The 14947-nt window shown below is 42.4% G+C and overlaps 1 protein-coding gene across 3 annotated transcripts in view; it reads left to right on the forward strand.

Annotated features, from left to right (window-relative positions):
- The window catches only part of BRCC3 (BRCA1/BRCA2-containing complex subunit 3), an 86096-nt gene that overhangs the window by 1179 nt on the left and 69970 nt on the right, over window positions 1-14947 (forward strand). For 2 of the 3 annotated variants that reach the window (XM_055437950.2, XM_055437952.2), the window contains exons 3-5: window positions 575-629; window positions 7160-7279; window positions 8587-8674. In XM_055437950.2, the coding sequence (XP_055293925.1) occupies window positions 575-629; window positions 7160-7279; window positions 8587-8674 (263 nt within the window). The remainder of the gene's footprint in view (window positions 1-574; window positions 630-7159; window positions 7280-8586; window positions 8675-14947) is intronic. The other variant, XM_055437951.2, reaches the window with a different exon arrangement.

The raw sequence follows: 14947 nt of genomic DNA on the forward strand, positions 1-14947 counted from the left end.
ACCCCACCTGGAGTCCTGAAAGTTGTTTTCCACCTGACTTTCTAGTTAGGAGGATTGGCAGTTGAAATATGGATGTGAAAAATATGGTTGCAGGAACCAAAATCCTAAGTGAAAGCTCTTTGGGGAAGATGGCGTGCATGGGAAGGGGCCATGTCCCTCTATTAATCCATTTCTCTGTCTACATTGTCAGTGGCTTTCTGCCTTCCCCTGGTGGACTCTACAGTGATCTCCAAGATCTCCAGCAGCTTGAATGCTTTTGGCGGTGAAAGCTTTGGGTTACCTTTATTGAGACCTCAAAGCATAGCAGAATTTCTCCTTGGCAAACTCAACTGCTTAATATCTAGCGTTATAGGACTTTAGCTTTCACCATGAAAACTATGTGCTTGCCACTTAAGCATGTGTCTCAGACTCCTCCTAACAGTCATGAGCACAGCTCTAGTCTCAGTTTATTTCCCTCCTCTTCCTCTGTCTCTGCTGTTTCATTGCAAAAGCTGCTAATCCTGTTACTTTGCTTTGAGACCTTTTTTTTATATTCCCAAGCTCAGTTCCTTTTTTTCTAATTTATCCCCAAAAGGAATGACCCCAAATTTACATATACTGGAACTGAAATGCGCACAGTTGCTGAAAAGGTACGTGTGCTCTCATTTTGCATGATGCAAATTTGCACTCGGGGATGGATTTCTGTCTGTTTGATGGTCTCAGCCGGGGATGAACCTGCTTCCTACAGACCTTCATCTGTGGCTGGCGTTGGGGGGTTGCTGGTGTTCTCTCTAGGAAAATGAGATGAAGGATCTCCTCACTAGGAATGGGACCTATTCTTCGCAGCAAATTTTTCCTACTCCATCGAAATGAGTAACTGCCGTCAGCTCTCCTCCTCGCTGGCCTCTGCTGGGTTTGCGGCCCTTCTCCCATCTTCCTTGAGACTTTGGCTGGTTCGCATCCCTTGTATCTTTTTATCCCAAGTCCCAACAGTCACTCAGGCAACCCCTCTCTGCTTACAGGCAAACTGTCTGCACTCCTGCCCCACCTTGTCTGTTATTCTCCAGTTTTTGTGGTCGAGTATCATGCTTCTCAACCTAATTGTGCTCTTCAGTTCAGTTGCTCAGTCGTGTCCGACTCTTTGCGACCCCATGAACTGCAGCACGCCAGGCGTCCCTGTCCATCAACAACTCCCAAAGTTTACCCAAACTCATGTCCATTGAGTTGGTGATGCCATCCAACCATCTCATCCTGTCGTCCCCTTCTCCTCCTGCCCTCAATCTTTCCCAGCATCAGGGTCTTTTCCAATGAGTTAGCTCTTCATGTCAGGTGGCCAGAGTATTGGAGTTTCAGCTTCAACATCAGTCCTTCCAATGAACATTCCGGACTGATCTCCTTTAGCTCTGCTGCTGCTGCCAAGTCACTTCAGTCATGTCCGACTCTGTGTGACCCTATAGATGGAAGCCCACCAGGCTCCCCCGTCCCTGATATTCTCCAGGCAAGAACACTGGAGTGGGTTGCCATTTCCTTCTCCAGTGTGTGAAAAGTGAAAGTGAAGTCGCTCAGTCGTGTCCGACCCTTAGCGACCCCATGGACTGCAGGCTCCTCCATCCATGGGATGTTCTAGGCAAGAGTGCTGGAGTGGCTTGCCATTGCCTTCTCCGCCTTTAGCTCTAGGATCAGTTAATTTTTCCCCCAGTGTGTCGTAGACCAACACTTCTGTAAAATACAATAAAAGTGAATTCTGTCCTCCCATGAAGCAGATGATGAAGGTTATAAAAGTTATCAGGCAACAACTCCATCTAATTATAACCTGCACATACAATCCTCTCCATGTTAAACCACTTTGCCTTGCTTCTTCCCATAATTAGGAAAGAAATCTACTCCTGTCTAAAGCTGTAGCTTCTTCAGAGACCTTGCTTCTCAAATATCCTTTCTCTCTTTTGAATCTTCAACCTATTCCTGTGATCTGGCTTTTTTCCCTTAGGATACAGCTGTGCTTCAATTACTGTCTTCTTCAGAAAGGAAGGAAAAATAACATCTCAATTCTGTCTGTTCTGTAGTTAATTGCTCTTGTGTCCTTCCTTTAATAGCTATGTCTACCTATTCCTTCCTTCTCTTCCTCTCACCATTTATAGACTTTTTCTCCTCTGCCTCAAATATGGTATTCTCCAAGTTTCTGCCTTCACTTCCTCTTCCCATAATGTTTCCTTGGCCAGTATGAACTTCCCTGTGGCTTTACCTGCAGCAGACATTGAGGTTAGACAGATCTGTCTGCAAACACTTTATCTGATACTTATGGTGTGACTTTGGCCATGTGACTTCACATCTGTGAGCTTTGCTTTCCTTATCTCTAAAACAGGGATAATGATAGCCGCCAGCTTCCTAGAATTGAGAGAGTTGGATCTGCATAATTTGTGTAAAACATCATCTGCAGAATGGGTGTTCCAATAGTACCAACCTCCCTGGGTTATGGGGAGAGTTCAATTAAGTTAATACATGAAAAACACTTTTCCAAATGCCCAACACGTGGGGCGTAGCCAGTATATGTTGGCCATTCTGACTGGTTGCTAATGCTTGGTAGATGCTAGTTCATATAAATTACCCCATGCTCCAGAACTTCATACTCCACTGCCTTCTGGACATCCATGTTTAGTGTTCAAAACTTTCCTCTTCCTCAAGCCCTCTCCTCCAACATTCCTTCTGCCATAGTAGTTCCCATACCTAGCTGCATCTTGGAATTGTGCAATAGTCACTACAGAATCTCGATTCTGACTCGGTTTTTGGTGAGACCTGTGTGGCGGCAGTTTGCAAAGCTCCCCAGGTGATTCTCACATGCAGCCACATTTGGGAACCACAGCATCTCCTCGGTCTCCTTGCCAGGAGACTGTCCTGCCTGTAGGTTTTTCTTGTAACTGCTTAGGATGTGATCTTTTGAGAACAGCACTCTGGTACAAGTCTGCTGAAAAGGCAGTGGGTTTTCTATTTTTTTAGGATGAAGTCTTCTTAGTAAAGCAGTCAGGATCTTTCCTGACCTCATATCTGTTTCTCTCCTTACATGTCTCTAGGTGGGTCCGAGTTCTAACCATGACAAATGATGTCAGTTTCCAGATGATGCTGTGCTGTTTCACTTCTTCTGTCTTCTGGGTATTATGTCTGGGCTGCTTGCTTATCCTTCTCTGTTTGGCTGACTCCCTTTCCCTTGTAGTTCAGTTCAGATGCCTTAAAGGAACCTGCCCTGGCCTGTAGCATATTGATTAGGGTACATCAGGGATGTTGTCTTCAAGTTGTCAACCTGTCTCTCTTCCCGGATGTGACTACTGTATCCTGTTTATCTTTGTATACTTTAGCCCTCATGCAGTGCCTCACATATCATACAGACTTGATAAACACATTTTGTTTGAATTGGCATACCTCCCCTGCAGTAGGAAATTAGGGTTACCTGCCCAGGATCCCTGGGCAACATGCCAGGGGGTGCAGACTTGCTGGAAAGGGCCAGATGGTAAATATGTTTAGTGTTGGGGGCCATACAGTTTCTGCTGTAGTTCCTCAGCTCTGCCAGCATGGTGCAAAAACAGCTACTGGAAGATAAATGAATGAACATGGCCAGATTTGGCCCAAGGGAGACCAGGCCAGCCGTAGTTTGCTAACCTTTGATCTGTACCAAGGCAGAAATGCAAAAGGAACTGGAAAAGCATAGGGGCTGATCTAGTCCAGCTGGAATATCTTCTTTCCTGTGTGACTATGACCATAACAGTCTATTCCTCAATCCCTTCAGCTCCCTGTGACTTTCGCAGACATCTGTCAGTCCTCTGTGACCTCTGTGCTTATTTTGTTTTCTTTTTGAGACCTGGGCTGGTCTCACCACCCTATCCTAAACTTCTTCTTTTCATTCCTCTTAGGCACTAAACCTTTCTCTGAGTAGAGAAAGAGAGAAAATTCACCCTGGGCAGCAACTCCTGTTAAAATAGTTTAATGATGTAATTTGATTTTTTCAGAGTCCATGTCCTTATCTTGAATTCTCTTGTCAGTTTGTACCATGCACATTCGATGTGAAACTTCATGAGTTGAGCAACCTTATCTGTCTAGTTAATGTTGGCATGGAATATCTTTTTCCATCCATTTATTTTTACCCTTTCTGTGTACTAATATTTGAAAGTGTGTCTCTTATTGGCAGCCTGTAGTTTTTTTAAAAAACTCTAGTCTGATAATCATTTGAATTGGACTGTTTAGTCCAAATACATTTAATGTAATTTTATATATATATATATAACATGCACACCACACAGATCTATAGATACATATGTTATAACTGTCATATTTTTGCTTTCTATTTGACTTTTTTTTTTCTTTTTCTCTCCTTCCTTGCTTTCTTTTGGATTCATCAGTATATTATTTCCCTGTGATCCTCCGTTAATTAGATATAATATTTTTAATTCTTTTTGTAGTTATTATCCTACGTATTGCAATAGGTATTCTTGATTTGTTAGTCGAACACAAATTACTGTTCTTAATATTTCCCTGATAACAGTAGAACTTTGAACATTGAAATTTCATTTCATCCTCCCACCTTTTGGATTACTATTTGCATGGATTTTATTGATATGCTATTTAAGCCCCACGTGACATTGTCATGCTGTTCTGTACAGTTAGCTGTATTTGTATTTACTCATATTTTACCCTTTACAGTGTTCTTCACTTTGTCATACCTGAGATTTTCCTTTCTCTTTTTATCGTTTCTGGGCTAATAATGATCTCCTGGATTTTTTGCACATGAAAGTGTCACCCATTCTCTTATGCTTGGTTGTTTCTGTTCCAAAGTCAGCTCTTGCCTTGCTGCTCCTTGGAAAGTCGAATTTCTTTCTGTCTCTACTTTTGATTTTCTTTTCTTTTTTGTGTTAAAGGTAACATTGATTTATTTGGCCGCGCTGGGTCTTAGTTGTGGCATGTGGGATCTTTAGTTGCAGCATGTGAACTCTTAAGTTGCAGCATGTGGTATCTAGTTCCACAACTTGGGATTGAACCCCGGCCGCCTGATTTGGGAGTGCAGAGTCCTAGCCCCTGGACCACCAGGGAAATTCCCTGATTTTCTTTATTGTATCCTCTGTGCCTGCTAGATAACTGTACGGTGGCTGGGGTTAGAAAATAACTAAAACATGTTGCTTGCCCTTAAGGAGCTTGTGTTCTAGTAGTTGTTGTTGTTCATTTGCTAAGTTGTGTCCAACTCTTTGTGATCCCATGGACTGCAGAACGCCAGGCTCCTCTGTCCTCCACTACCTCCCAGTGTTTGCTCAAATTCATGTCTCTTGAAGCTCCAGTACTTTGGCCACCTGATGTGAAGAGCTGACTCATTGGAAAAGACCCCAATGCTGGGAAAGATGGAAGGCGGGAGAAGGGGACGACAGAGGATGAGATGTTCTGGTAGTTCAGCTCAGTCGCTCAGTCATGTCTAACTCTTTGTGACTCCATGGACTGCAGCACACCAGGCTTCCCTGTCCATCTCCCAGAGTTTATTCAAACTTATGTCCATTGAGTCGGTGATGCCATCCAACCATCTCATCCTCTGTCATCCCCTTCTCCTCCTGCCTTCCATCTTTCCCAGCATCAGGGTCTTTTCAAATGAGTCAGCTCTTCGCATCAGGTGGCCATTGTATTGGAGTTTCAGCTTCAGCATCAGTCCCTCCAATGAATATTCAGGATTGATCTCCTTTAGAATGGACTGGTTGGATCTCCTTGCAGTCCGAGGGACTCTCAAGTGTCTTCTCCAACACCACAGTTCAAAAGCATCCATTCTTCACTGCTCAGCCTTCTTTATGGTCCAACTCTAGTATAGGAGGAGATTGTCAACAAATAGAACACATGTAAGCTCTAGCAGATATGTGTGTGCAATAAGCGAAGTTGTGTGGGAGGGGAGAAGGACTCATTCTTTATAGGATGAGCAGGGAATTTAAAGTCCGTGAAAGAGCTCATGAGGTTGGAAAAAAAGGTGTGAAAAGGAACCACAGGTGAAGCACAGTAGCCACACGTGCCTCAAGGCTGCTTTGCTGCACAGTATAGGGTCTATCACTTGCTTCAAATGTCTCAGATTTCACCCTCGTCCTTGCAGTGTCTGGCAATTCCATACTCGCCTTTTCTCCTGAAACTCTTCAACCATTTCATCGTTCTGCTTTTGACCCCTCTGTCTCCCTTCCTCATTCCTCTTATTGTACCCCATCCTAAACCATGGGAGCACCCCGGGATTCACCCTGGATCTCTGTTCCCTGTCCTCACACGATTCCTTGCCTTGATTTCCAGACTCTCATCTGAGTTCAGCTCATCTGAAAATGCTCTCATCTTCCCTCTCCTAGACCCTTTCTAAGCTTAGATCTGCCTCCTCTGTTGTGAGTTTCAACCTTGACAGTTTCCTGGCCTGTATCACTTAGGCTGCATAAGTTCTGAAATCTTGCAGATTCTTCTGAATGATTCTCCAGTCTGTTTCTTCCATCTTGGACATACACACAGGCTGGTACTTCACGGTCAAGTGATCTGAAATAGTCTCCTTCCTTGGATGTCATCCTGCAGACCACGGCTTGCTACCCAAGACCTTGTATATTTCCACTCTAACATTTCTCAGCCTGTCTGCCATTCCAGCTTGAGTCCTCTATTTCAATCAGTTGGCCAGTTTGCCTCCCAAACATCTTACTGACATAGATTTGGCATCTATGGAAATTCTGTCTATCAGTGTGCATACACACAACAATTAGGAGATAAGATACACTTGGCTGCCTTTTCTGGAAAGCTTTCTTTTTTTTTTTTTCAATACAAGTGATTCGTTTTCTCTATGCTTCTGTAGCATTTATTTACTGCATTATTTTAATGTAGTTTCACGTATGATCCTTGCTGTGCAACTGCATGTTAGCTGGTTGGCACTCAGCCTTGTATTTTTGCACTGAGTTGGAAATCAAATGGTTATTACTTGTTGCCAAAGTTCTCCCTTGATGTAAATCTCACATTTTGTTTGGAAATGTATATATTGAGTTTGGATGTATTTGAGACATTCCATCATGCATGAGAAAAATCCCAGTTTTCTAAGATGGCAACTTTTTAACCTGATAGTGTAATATGATGTGTCCTCTAATTGCAGGAGGAGATAATTATTGGAGAGAGACAGAAGTAAACATTTCTGTGGATTTTCCTGTAGGTTGACACCGTCAGAATTGTTCACATTCATTCTGTCATCATCCTGCGACGTTCCGATAAGAGGAAGGATCGCGTGGAAATTTCTCCAGAGCAGCTGTCTGCAGCCTCAACAGAGGCAGAGATATCCTTACTGGTTGATAAGAAGTGTTTATGTGCTCTGAGGCTTCCAGGTTCCTCTGTTTGCTCCTTTTCTGCCTGGTGACTGTTTTCCTTATTTCTCATATTTACTCCTTAGATCCAGTTGCTTGCTTAAGCAATCAGATGGGGTATTTGCTTCCCATGATTCTGGATTCCACAGGTCAACCATACCAAATCAAATTTGCATCAGTGGTTTTAGTAATTTATCATTCCTTTGGAATAAGTTAATCTTCTAGTCAATTGAAAAGTAACTTTGAAAACTAGAAAACATGCATGGTAGAAACTTTTAAAAGGTACAATAGTGTGTACAAAATAAGTATTTCCCTCCAGCTTCCATGCCCCAGTTCCCCAACCATTCCTCCCTGGACATAACCAGGACTATCACGTCTTCATGTGTCTTTATGGTTGAATTCTTTGCATACAGAAACATATAAGAATGTTTTCTTTTTTACAAAGTTTTGAATACATATGGTAGCTGTAACGGTACATAACACTGTACCTAGAGAATTGTCCACCGATATAGAGATACCTCACTCTTAAGCCTGCATAACACAGCCCTGGATGCATGGGCTTACCTCATGCAGATGTTGAGGTTATTTTTAGTCTTTTACTGATGGTGCTGCAGTAGAAGAATGGAGCCCTAACCATCGGACCACCAGGGAATTCCCTAAAAAGTCATCTTAGACTTAGTTGTGTAGAAAGGCCTGTTGGGTTTCAATGTAAGTCATTTGCAGGAAAATGAACCAGCAACAGAAGGGGACAGCCTTTTCTCTTCAGCTGAGATCTTATCTCAAGTTAGAGCCTCAGATAGTTACAGCTCGTGGGCTTAGTTGCTCAATGGCATGTGTGGTCTTCCCAGATCTGGGATCGATTCTGTGTCTCCTGCACTGGCAGCCAGATTCTTCACCACTGAGCCACCAGGGAAGCCCCCACATGACTTTTTCAAAATTTTGCACTTCTTAAGAGAATGAGGATAAGTTGGACCAGAGAGAGAATGGAAGATTACTCAAGTTAATCATGTGACATCCAAATGCTAGCTAAACTGGATTAAGAGGCTGTAACTGTATCCAAGAATGGAAGCCCAATGAATTCTGCTTTTTTTTTTTTTAAAAGAAACACCTTCGTCTTTAGATGAAAAGTGTGGAAAATTTTAGCATTGACCTTTGACCTTTATAGACTTGTTGACATTAAATTGTAACGGGTTTATTTGAAACTTTAAGATGCTCTCTGAGCCCTTATTAGCATGACAGATTTTGTTTCCACAAGTTGAAAATACCTTGACAGACACACAGGTTGGCTGAACTGACGGGTCGCCCCATGAGAGTTGTGGGTTGGTATCACTCCCATCCCCATATAACTGTCTGGCCTTCACATGTTGGTAAGTATTCTGGGGTTGCAGTATTTATTGTTTTTAGAAATGAATATCATTTTTCCTTCTCCACTACATGGCTTATGGTTTCTCCAGGGGATCTTCCCAACCCAGGGATCGAACCCTGGTCTCCAGCATTGCAGGCAGACTCTTTACCATCTGAGCCACCAGGGAAGTCCTCTCTTTAAGCAGATGTCCTTATTTTCTTTTTGCGGTTTTAAAAGTACTGATTTATGTCATATCGATTTGTTGTTCACAGAGATAAAATTTCAGCACTTCATTTTGACACTGTTCAGGAAATCAGGACTAAAACCTGACAACTGACTGATATCCAAATAGAAACTTATTGCTAATAATAAATAAACTGTGTAACTGAAAATTGCCGATTGTGCCTGTCCGGTACACTCCCATTCGGAAGAATCAAAGATGTGAAGGGGGACATTTACAGACTTGATGTTTACCTTTTCTCTTCGACATATATATCATTCATCCTAGCTCTTCGTGCTCTGAACCTACTTTCTCACCCCTCTAATTAGTATAATTTAACAAAATTGTTTTCTCTCCTTTGATTTTTATCCCTTTTCTCTAATCGTGGTCATCTTTTGTCTGTACCTGACTCTTCGGAAAGATGTAGAATAACTTGACTTGCAGAAATGAATGTTTGCTCCTCTACCCCATGAGTTAGAGGTCTCCCCCCTCACGTCAGTGAGGAGTAAGCAGAGCTGAGGTTTGAACCAGATCTGTCTCTTAGGTCTGTGGTCTCTCCACTGTGAGGTTCTCGTCCTAGCCATAGTTGTCAGTGGTTTAGAAAACTTGTGTGTTAATCTACCCTGTGACATGAATTCCCCTAAATTAGGCATCGTGGTTCTTCATGTGGTGAAGGCTACCTTTCAGTCACCTGGAAGAGCTTTTCTAAAATGTACCTGCTCTAAATTTATCTTTCCTCACCCTGTTTGTTATTGCCGCAATCCCAGGGAGTGGATCAAAACTCTTTGTTTGATGGAAGAGAAAAAGTTGGAAGCTGGAACCTGTGGCAACAAGAATAGTGGTATTTTTAACTTTGATTTTGACATAATTTCAGACTTGAAGTTGATAAAATAGTACACATAATTCCTGAATACTCTTCCCCCAGATTTCCAAATGTTAACATTTCGAAACGTTTGCTGTATCACTCTTTGTCTACATACGTGTATGTATATGCATGTGTGTGTGAGAGTAAGTTGCAGATCCTAATCCCCCTTTACCCCTAAGTACTCTTTTGGTGTGACTCTCTTAAATACAAAGAATTCTCTTATATAGTCACAGTGTGCATTTATCAAAATTGATAAATTAATATTGATATCCTACAATTATTGAAATTACTGACATCATTCAAATTTTTTCGTTGGCTCATCAAACTGAGCACCGGGAATTTGCTGCATGCTGGCAACTGTTATAGTATTTGCAACTATTTACATTGTATTAGGTATTATATTAGAAGGAAACGGCAACCCACTCCAGTATTCTTGCCTAGAGAATCTCAGGGACAAAGAAGCCTGGTGAGCTGCCATCTGTGGGGTCGCACAGAGTCGGACACGACTGAAGCGACTTAGCAGCAGCAGCAGCAGGTATTAATAATAGATGATTTAAAGTATATGGGAGAATGTGCCTAGGTTATATGCAAATATTGCACCATTTTAATGAAGAGACTTGAGCCTCTGCAGATTTTGGTATCAGCCCTGGGAGTCGAGTGTCCTGAAACAAATCCCCTGAAAATACTGAGGGATGACTCTATATAGCATTTTTGTCTCATGCTTATTACAATACCGAAAAAAGATGCCACAGTATTCATCAATAAAACTCTTTTAAGGACAAAGAGTACAATTGAATATCTAAAGTTGCAGGGCAGACACCATTTGAATGATTAACAAGAAGAATCCATTAGGTCTCTCAACTGCCATCTCAAGAGGATTTGTGGTGGTCGAACTGTGAGTAGAACTAAAGAAAAAATCATCTTCCAGTTAAACTGCTGTATACAGCTTATCTCCAAACAGTCATTTCAGAATCGAGTCAAACAGTGGCCCTGTATTAGCAGGCCTTGAAAAAAAAAATGAGTGATGACTTTTAAAAAAAAGGTTGATTTAAAGTATGTACAGTACATACATTTCATAGGGAAAGAATTCCTAGCTATGTTAACGAATGAAAAGAGTAAATGACACTTTTTTTTCCATTCAAGAAAAGTAAAAGAGAGAGAAGGCTGTGAGAATGGGGTGTGTAACAAGAATTGTAATGCTGTCACACCTACTCCTCACCCCACTGTATTGTGGCTCCTAGCCTATTACTGTTGAAGTGGATCGTGCCAAAGTCACCAGAGACATCCAAGTTGAAAATCTAGGAAACATTCTAAGTCTCCATATTATGTAGCATGTGACTCTACAACCACTCTCTACTTCTTGAAACACTTTCCAGATAATCATGAGGGCTGCATGGCTCTTAAGGGAAGAAACTAAGGCCACACTCGGAACTGAAAGGCCTCGTCCCAGACAAGACAGCTACTAAGTAGCAGAGTCAGTATCTGAACAGAGGTTTCTGTGAATTGGGGGCCTTGGTTTCCCCAGGATCTGCTTTGTTCCATGAAGTGGGAATGCTATTTATGAAAACAGGAATTGGAAAAGGAAGCTTAAGTTTGGTGGTGAGGAAAGAGACAGTTGAGTTACATCATACCTGTGCAACTAACTTACTGAAATTTTACCTAAAGGGCATGGTTTCCAAGGGACTTCCCTGGTGGCTCAGCTGGTAAAGAATCTGCCTGCCATGCAGAAGACCTGGGTTCAATCCCTGGGTTGGGAAGATTCCCCTGGAGAAGGGAAAGACTACCCACTCCAGTATTCTGGCCTGGAGAATTCCATGAACTGCATAGTCCATGGGGTCGCAAAGAGTCAGACACAACTGAGCAACTCTCACTTACTTACTCATGGTTTCCAAAAGAAAATGAGAAGCAGTTGAAATAGCGCAGCCTATATTGTAAATCTCATGAAACTTGGCACTGTTTTTAAGTCACTCTTACATTCGCTTTCCTGTCTCTGGAAGTACACAGTAAGAGGGGAAATGTGACTGTAGGTATGTTCTTAATTTTGATACCTGCTCAGTCATTTTGTGAGAAATGAAGCACTGTTAGAGTGATGTCATTGTTAGGTAATTTATCGCCAAAGTTGTTGGATCCCATCAACCTCCCATGACAAATATAAGCTGTGGTTTTAATTAAGCAGTTTTCTATAACCAGTCATTTAAAACATTTACATTTTCCTAAACAAACATTCTCTTCTAGAAATTACAAGTCAGTACTCCTCAGAATCATCAACAAACAATTTTTTTTTTTTGGATATTACATTTCCGTCCTCTTCTTAGCAAACCAACTAAGATGGAAACTCTGTTAGGACAAGAGCCAGAATAAGTGAAGGCGGAACCAAAATTTTATTATAATGGTATGGCTAACTCAGGGCTCATATTCTAAAGACAAATTGTGTATATCATCGCTCATCTTCTGTCATTTACTCTCAACTTGCCTGAAACAGAGACCACAGGCCCCAGAATAAAGGTTTTTAAGAGAACGAGAGATTATATATACAATTGTTTCACACCAGGAAATGGGAAGTGACATTCTGTTGTGCCTTGAGACCATCTGATGCTGAAAGAAAAACTGGACAACACAGTTGCAGGAAGTTCTCTTAGACCGCCATCATTTAGACTAAAGTGTATTTTTTGGGTTCGCCCTTTTGGTTGTAATTGACAAGGAATTAAGATATCTGATGAAAAGACGTACATCAAGGTAAAGGGCGAAGAGTTTTTATATTTTAAGGCGCATAATTAGACCTCATGGAGAAGGTAACAGGGGATCCAAAACCTGCAGGAAGGGAGAATGGGCGGTGCAAATATCTTGGGGAAGAGCATTCCAGGCAGAGAGGAATAGTCAATGCAAAGGCCCCGAGGACGAGCATGGCTGGAGTATGTGATGAAAAGCAGGAACACCAGTGTGGCTGGAGCTGAGTGATCGAGGGGGACTTGTGGGAAGTGAGGGTGGGGAGGTGATGGGGGGCACCCTGTGAAAGGTTGCTGCCATGAGCCATGACTGATGCCAGGATGTGTGGCCCCCAGACCAGAGGAAATCAATGCAGGGCCAGTGACGAGGCTTGATCACTCAGAGCTTTTTGTGTATAATACAGTGTTATTAAAGTCTAAAACAGATGGAGAAAGCTTCTGACACAGACATCAGAAGGGGGCAGAAAGAGTACCTCCTCGCTACTTTTTAGCAAGGTGTTATATACCTATTTTCCAGTAGTCGTGTATGTGAGAGTTGGACTATAAAGAAAACTGAGTGCTGAAGAATTGATGCTTTTGAACTGTGGTGTTGGAGAAGACTCTTGAGAGTCCCTTGGACTGCAAGGAGATCTAACCAGTCCATCCTAAAGGAGATCAGTCCTGAATGTTCGTTGGAAGGACTGATGTTGAAGCTGAAACTCCAATACTTTGGCCACCTGATGCGAAGAACTGACTCATTGGAAAAGACCCTGATGCTGGGCAGGAGCAGAAGGGGACACCAGAGGATGAAATGGTTGGATGGCATCACCAACTCAATGGACATGAGTTTGGATAAACTCCAGGAGTTGGTGATGGACAGGGAGGCCTGGCGTGCTGGGGTTCATGGGGTCTCAAAGAGTCAGACACGACTGAGCGACTGAACGGAACTGAACTAGATACCTATGAGCAAGTTGCTAATCAGAGAAAGGAAACCAAAACAGAACAGCACCAGGCCCCTCACACACAACATGCATCTTGAGATCACACTGGTGAAGGGTGATTCATCCCCGGGCCATAAAACAGTTGCCAAGAATCTTGAAGACAGGCCAATGTCCAAGCAAATACATAGTTCCTTACGGCAGCTTCAGAAAGACACTTCCGTGAGAAAAATGCATTGCTGAGCTCAAGGTTCAAGATAGAGTTAAGTTCACGCAGAATCCGGTGTTGCCATGACAACGCAGGATGAGAAATTGGTTTCCTCCTGCCATTTGGGGACCTCTGGCCTTCCTACTGAGGCCATGAACACTCTCACTTGGAAGGATGGAGTTGCTGCTGATTGAGAAGGGGATGCATTTGGAATAGCAGATCCTGAGGAGGAAATTCAGTCTGTGCTTTCGGACATGTTGAGTTGCAAATATGTGGTAGGCAAGTGATGCTCACCTAGTCTGGATTTTGGCCCATAAATCATCTATGTCAGGAGTTCCCTTTTTACTTAGGAAGATGGTAGGTAAAAGTCCTGATCCAGATAAAAAGGTATAAATGCAAAGTATCTTTAAGAACATCTAAAACAAGGTAAATGGGCATAAGGCACCAGATGAAACCATGCTCTCTGCACCATTTTGCTGGATCTTTTGTATCCATAAATAGTGGTCTGAAGGCTTCAGACCTTTCAACCTGGCCTCTGTTCAGTGTTTGGTAATTTTTAATCCTTTCAAACGTTATTTGGTGTTTATGACTTCCTTTTCAAAAATTGCATAACCGTTTAGTGAGATTTTGTTTCTATTCCCTGGAATGTAGTGTTTAATTCTACTGTAGTCACTTCTTTTTTTAGAAAAAAATCTTTTTTATTTTGTATTGAAGTACAGGAGATTAACATACAATGGTGTGATAGTTTCAGGTGGACCACAAAGGGACTCAGTCATACGTATACATGAGTCATACGTATATATGTATCCATTCTCCCTCAAAGCCCCCTCTCATCCAGGCTGCCACATGACATGGAGCAGATCCGTGTGCTATACAGTAGATCCTTGTTGGTTATCCATTTTAAATACAGCAGTGTGGACATGGCCATCCCAAAGTCCTTAACTATCCCTTCCCGTGTCCTTTGCCCTGGCAACCATAAGTTTGTTCTCTAAGACTGTGAGTCTGTTTCTTTTCTTTAACTTTTTATTTTGTATTGGGGTATAGCTGATTATACCATCAGTTTAGTTGCTCAGTCATGTCCGACTCTTTTTGACCCCATGGACCGCAGCACGCCAGGCCTCCCTGTCCTTCACCAACTCCTGGAGTTCACTGAAACTTGTGTCCATTGAGTCGGTGATGCCATCCAACCATCTCATCCTCTGTCGTCCCCTTCTCTTCCCGCCTTCAATCTTTCCCAGCATCAGCGTCTTTTCAAATCAGTCAGCTCTTCACATCAGGTGGCCAAAGTATTGGAATTTCAGCTTCAGCATCAGTCCTTCTAGTGAATATTCAGGACTGATTTCCTTTAGGATGGACTGC

This window comes from Moschus berezovskii, chromosome X, assembly GCF_049115385.1.
Source record: "Moschus berezovskii isolate FMDL1 chromosome X, NW_MosBer_1.0, whole genome shotgun sequence".
NCBI classification, from domain to species: Eukaryota; Metazoa; Chordata; class Mammalia; order Artiodactyla; family Moschidae; genus Moschus; species Moschus berezovskii.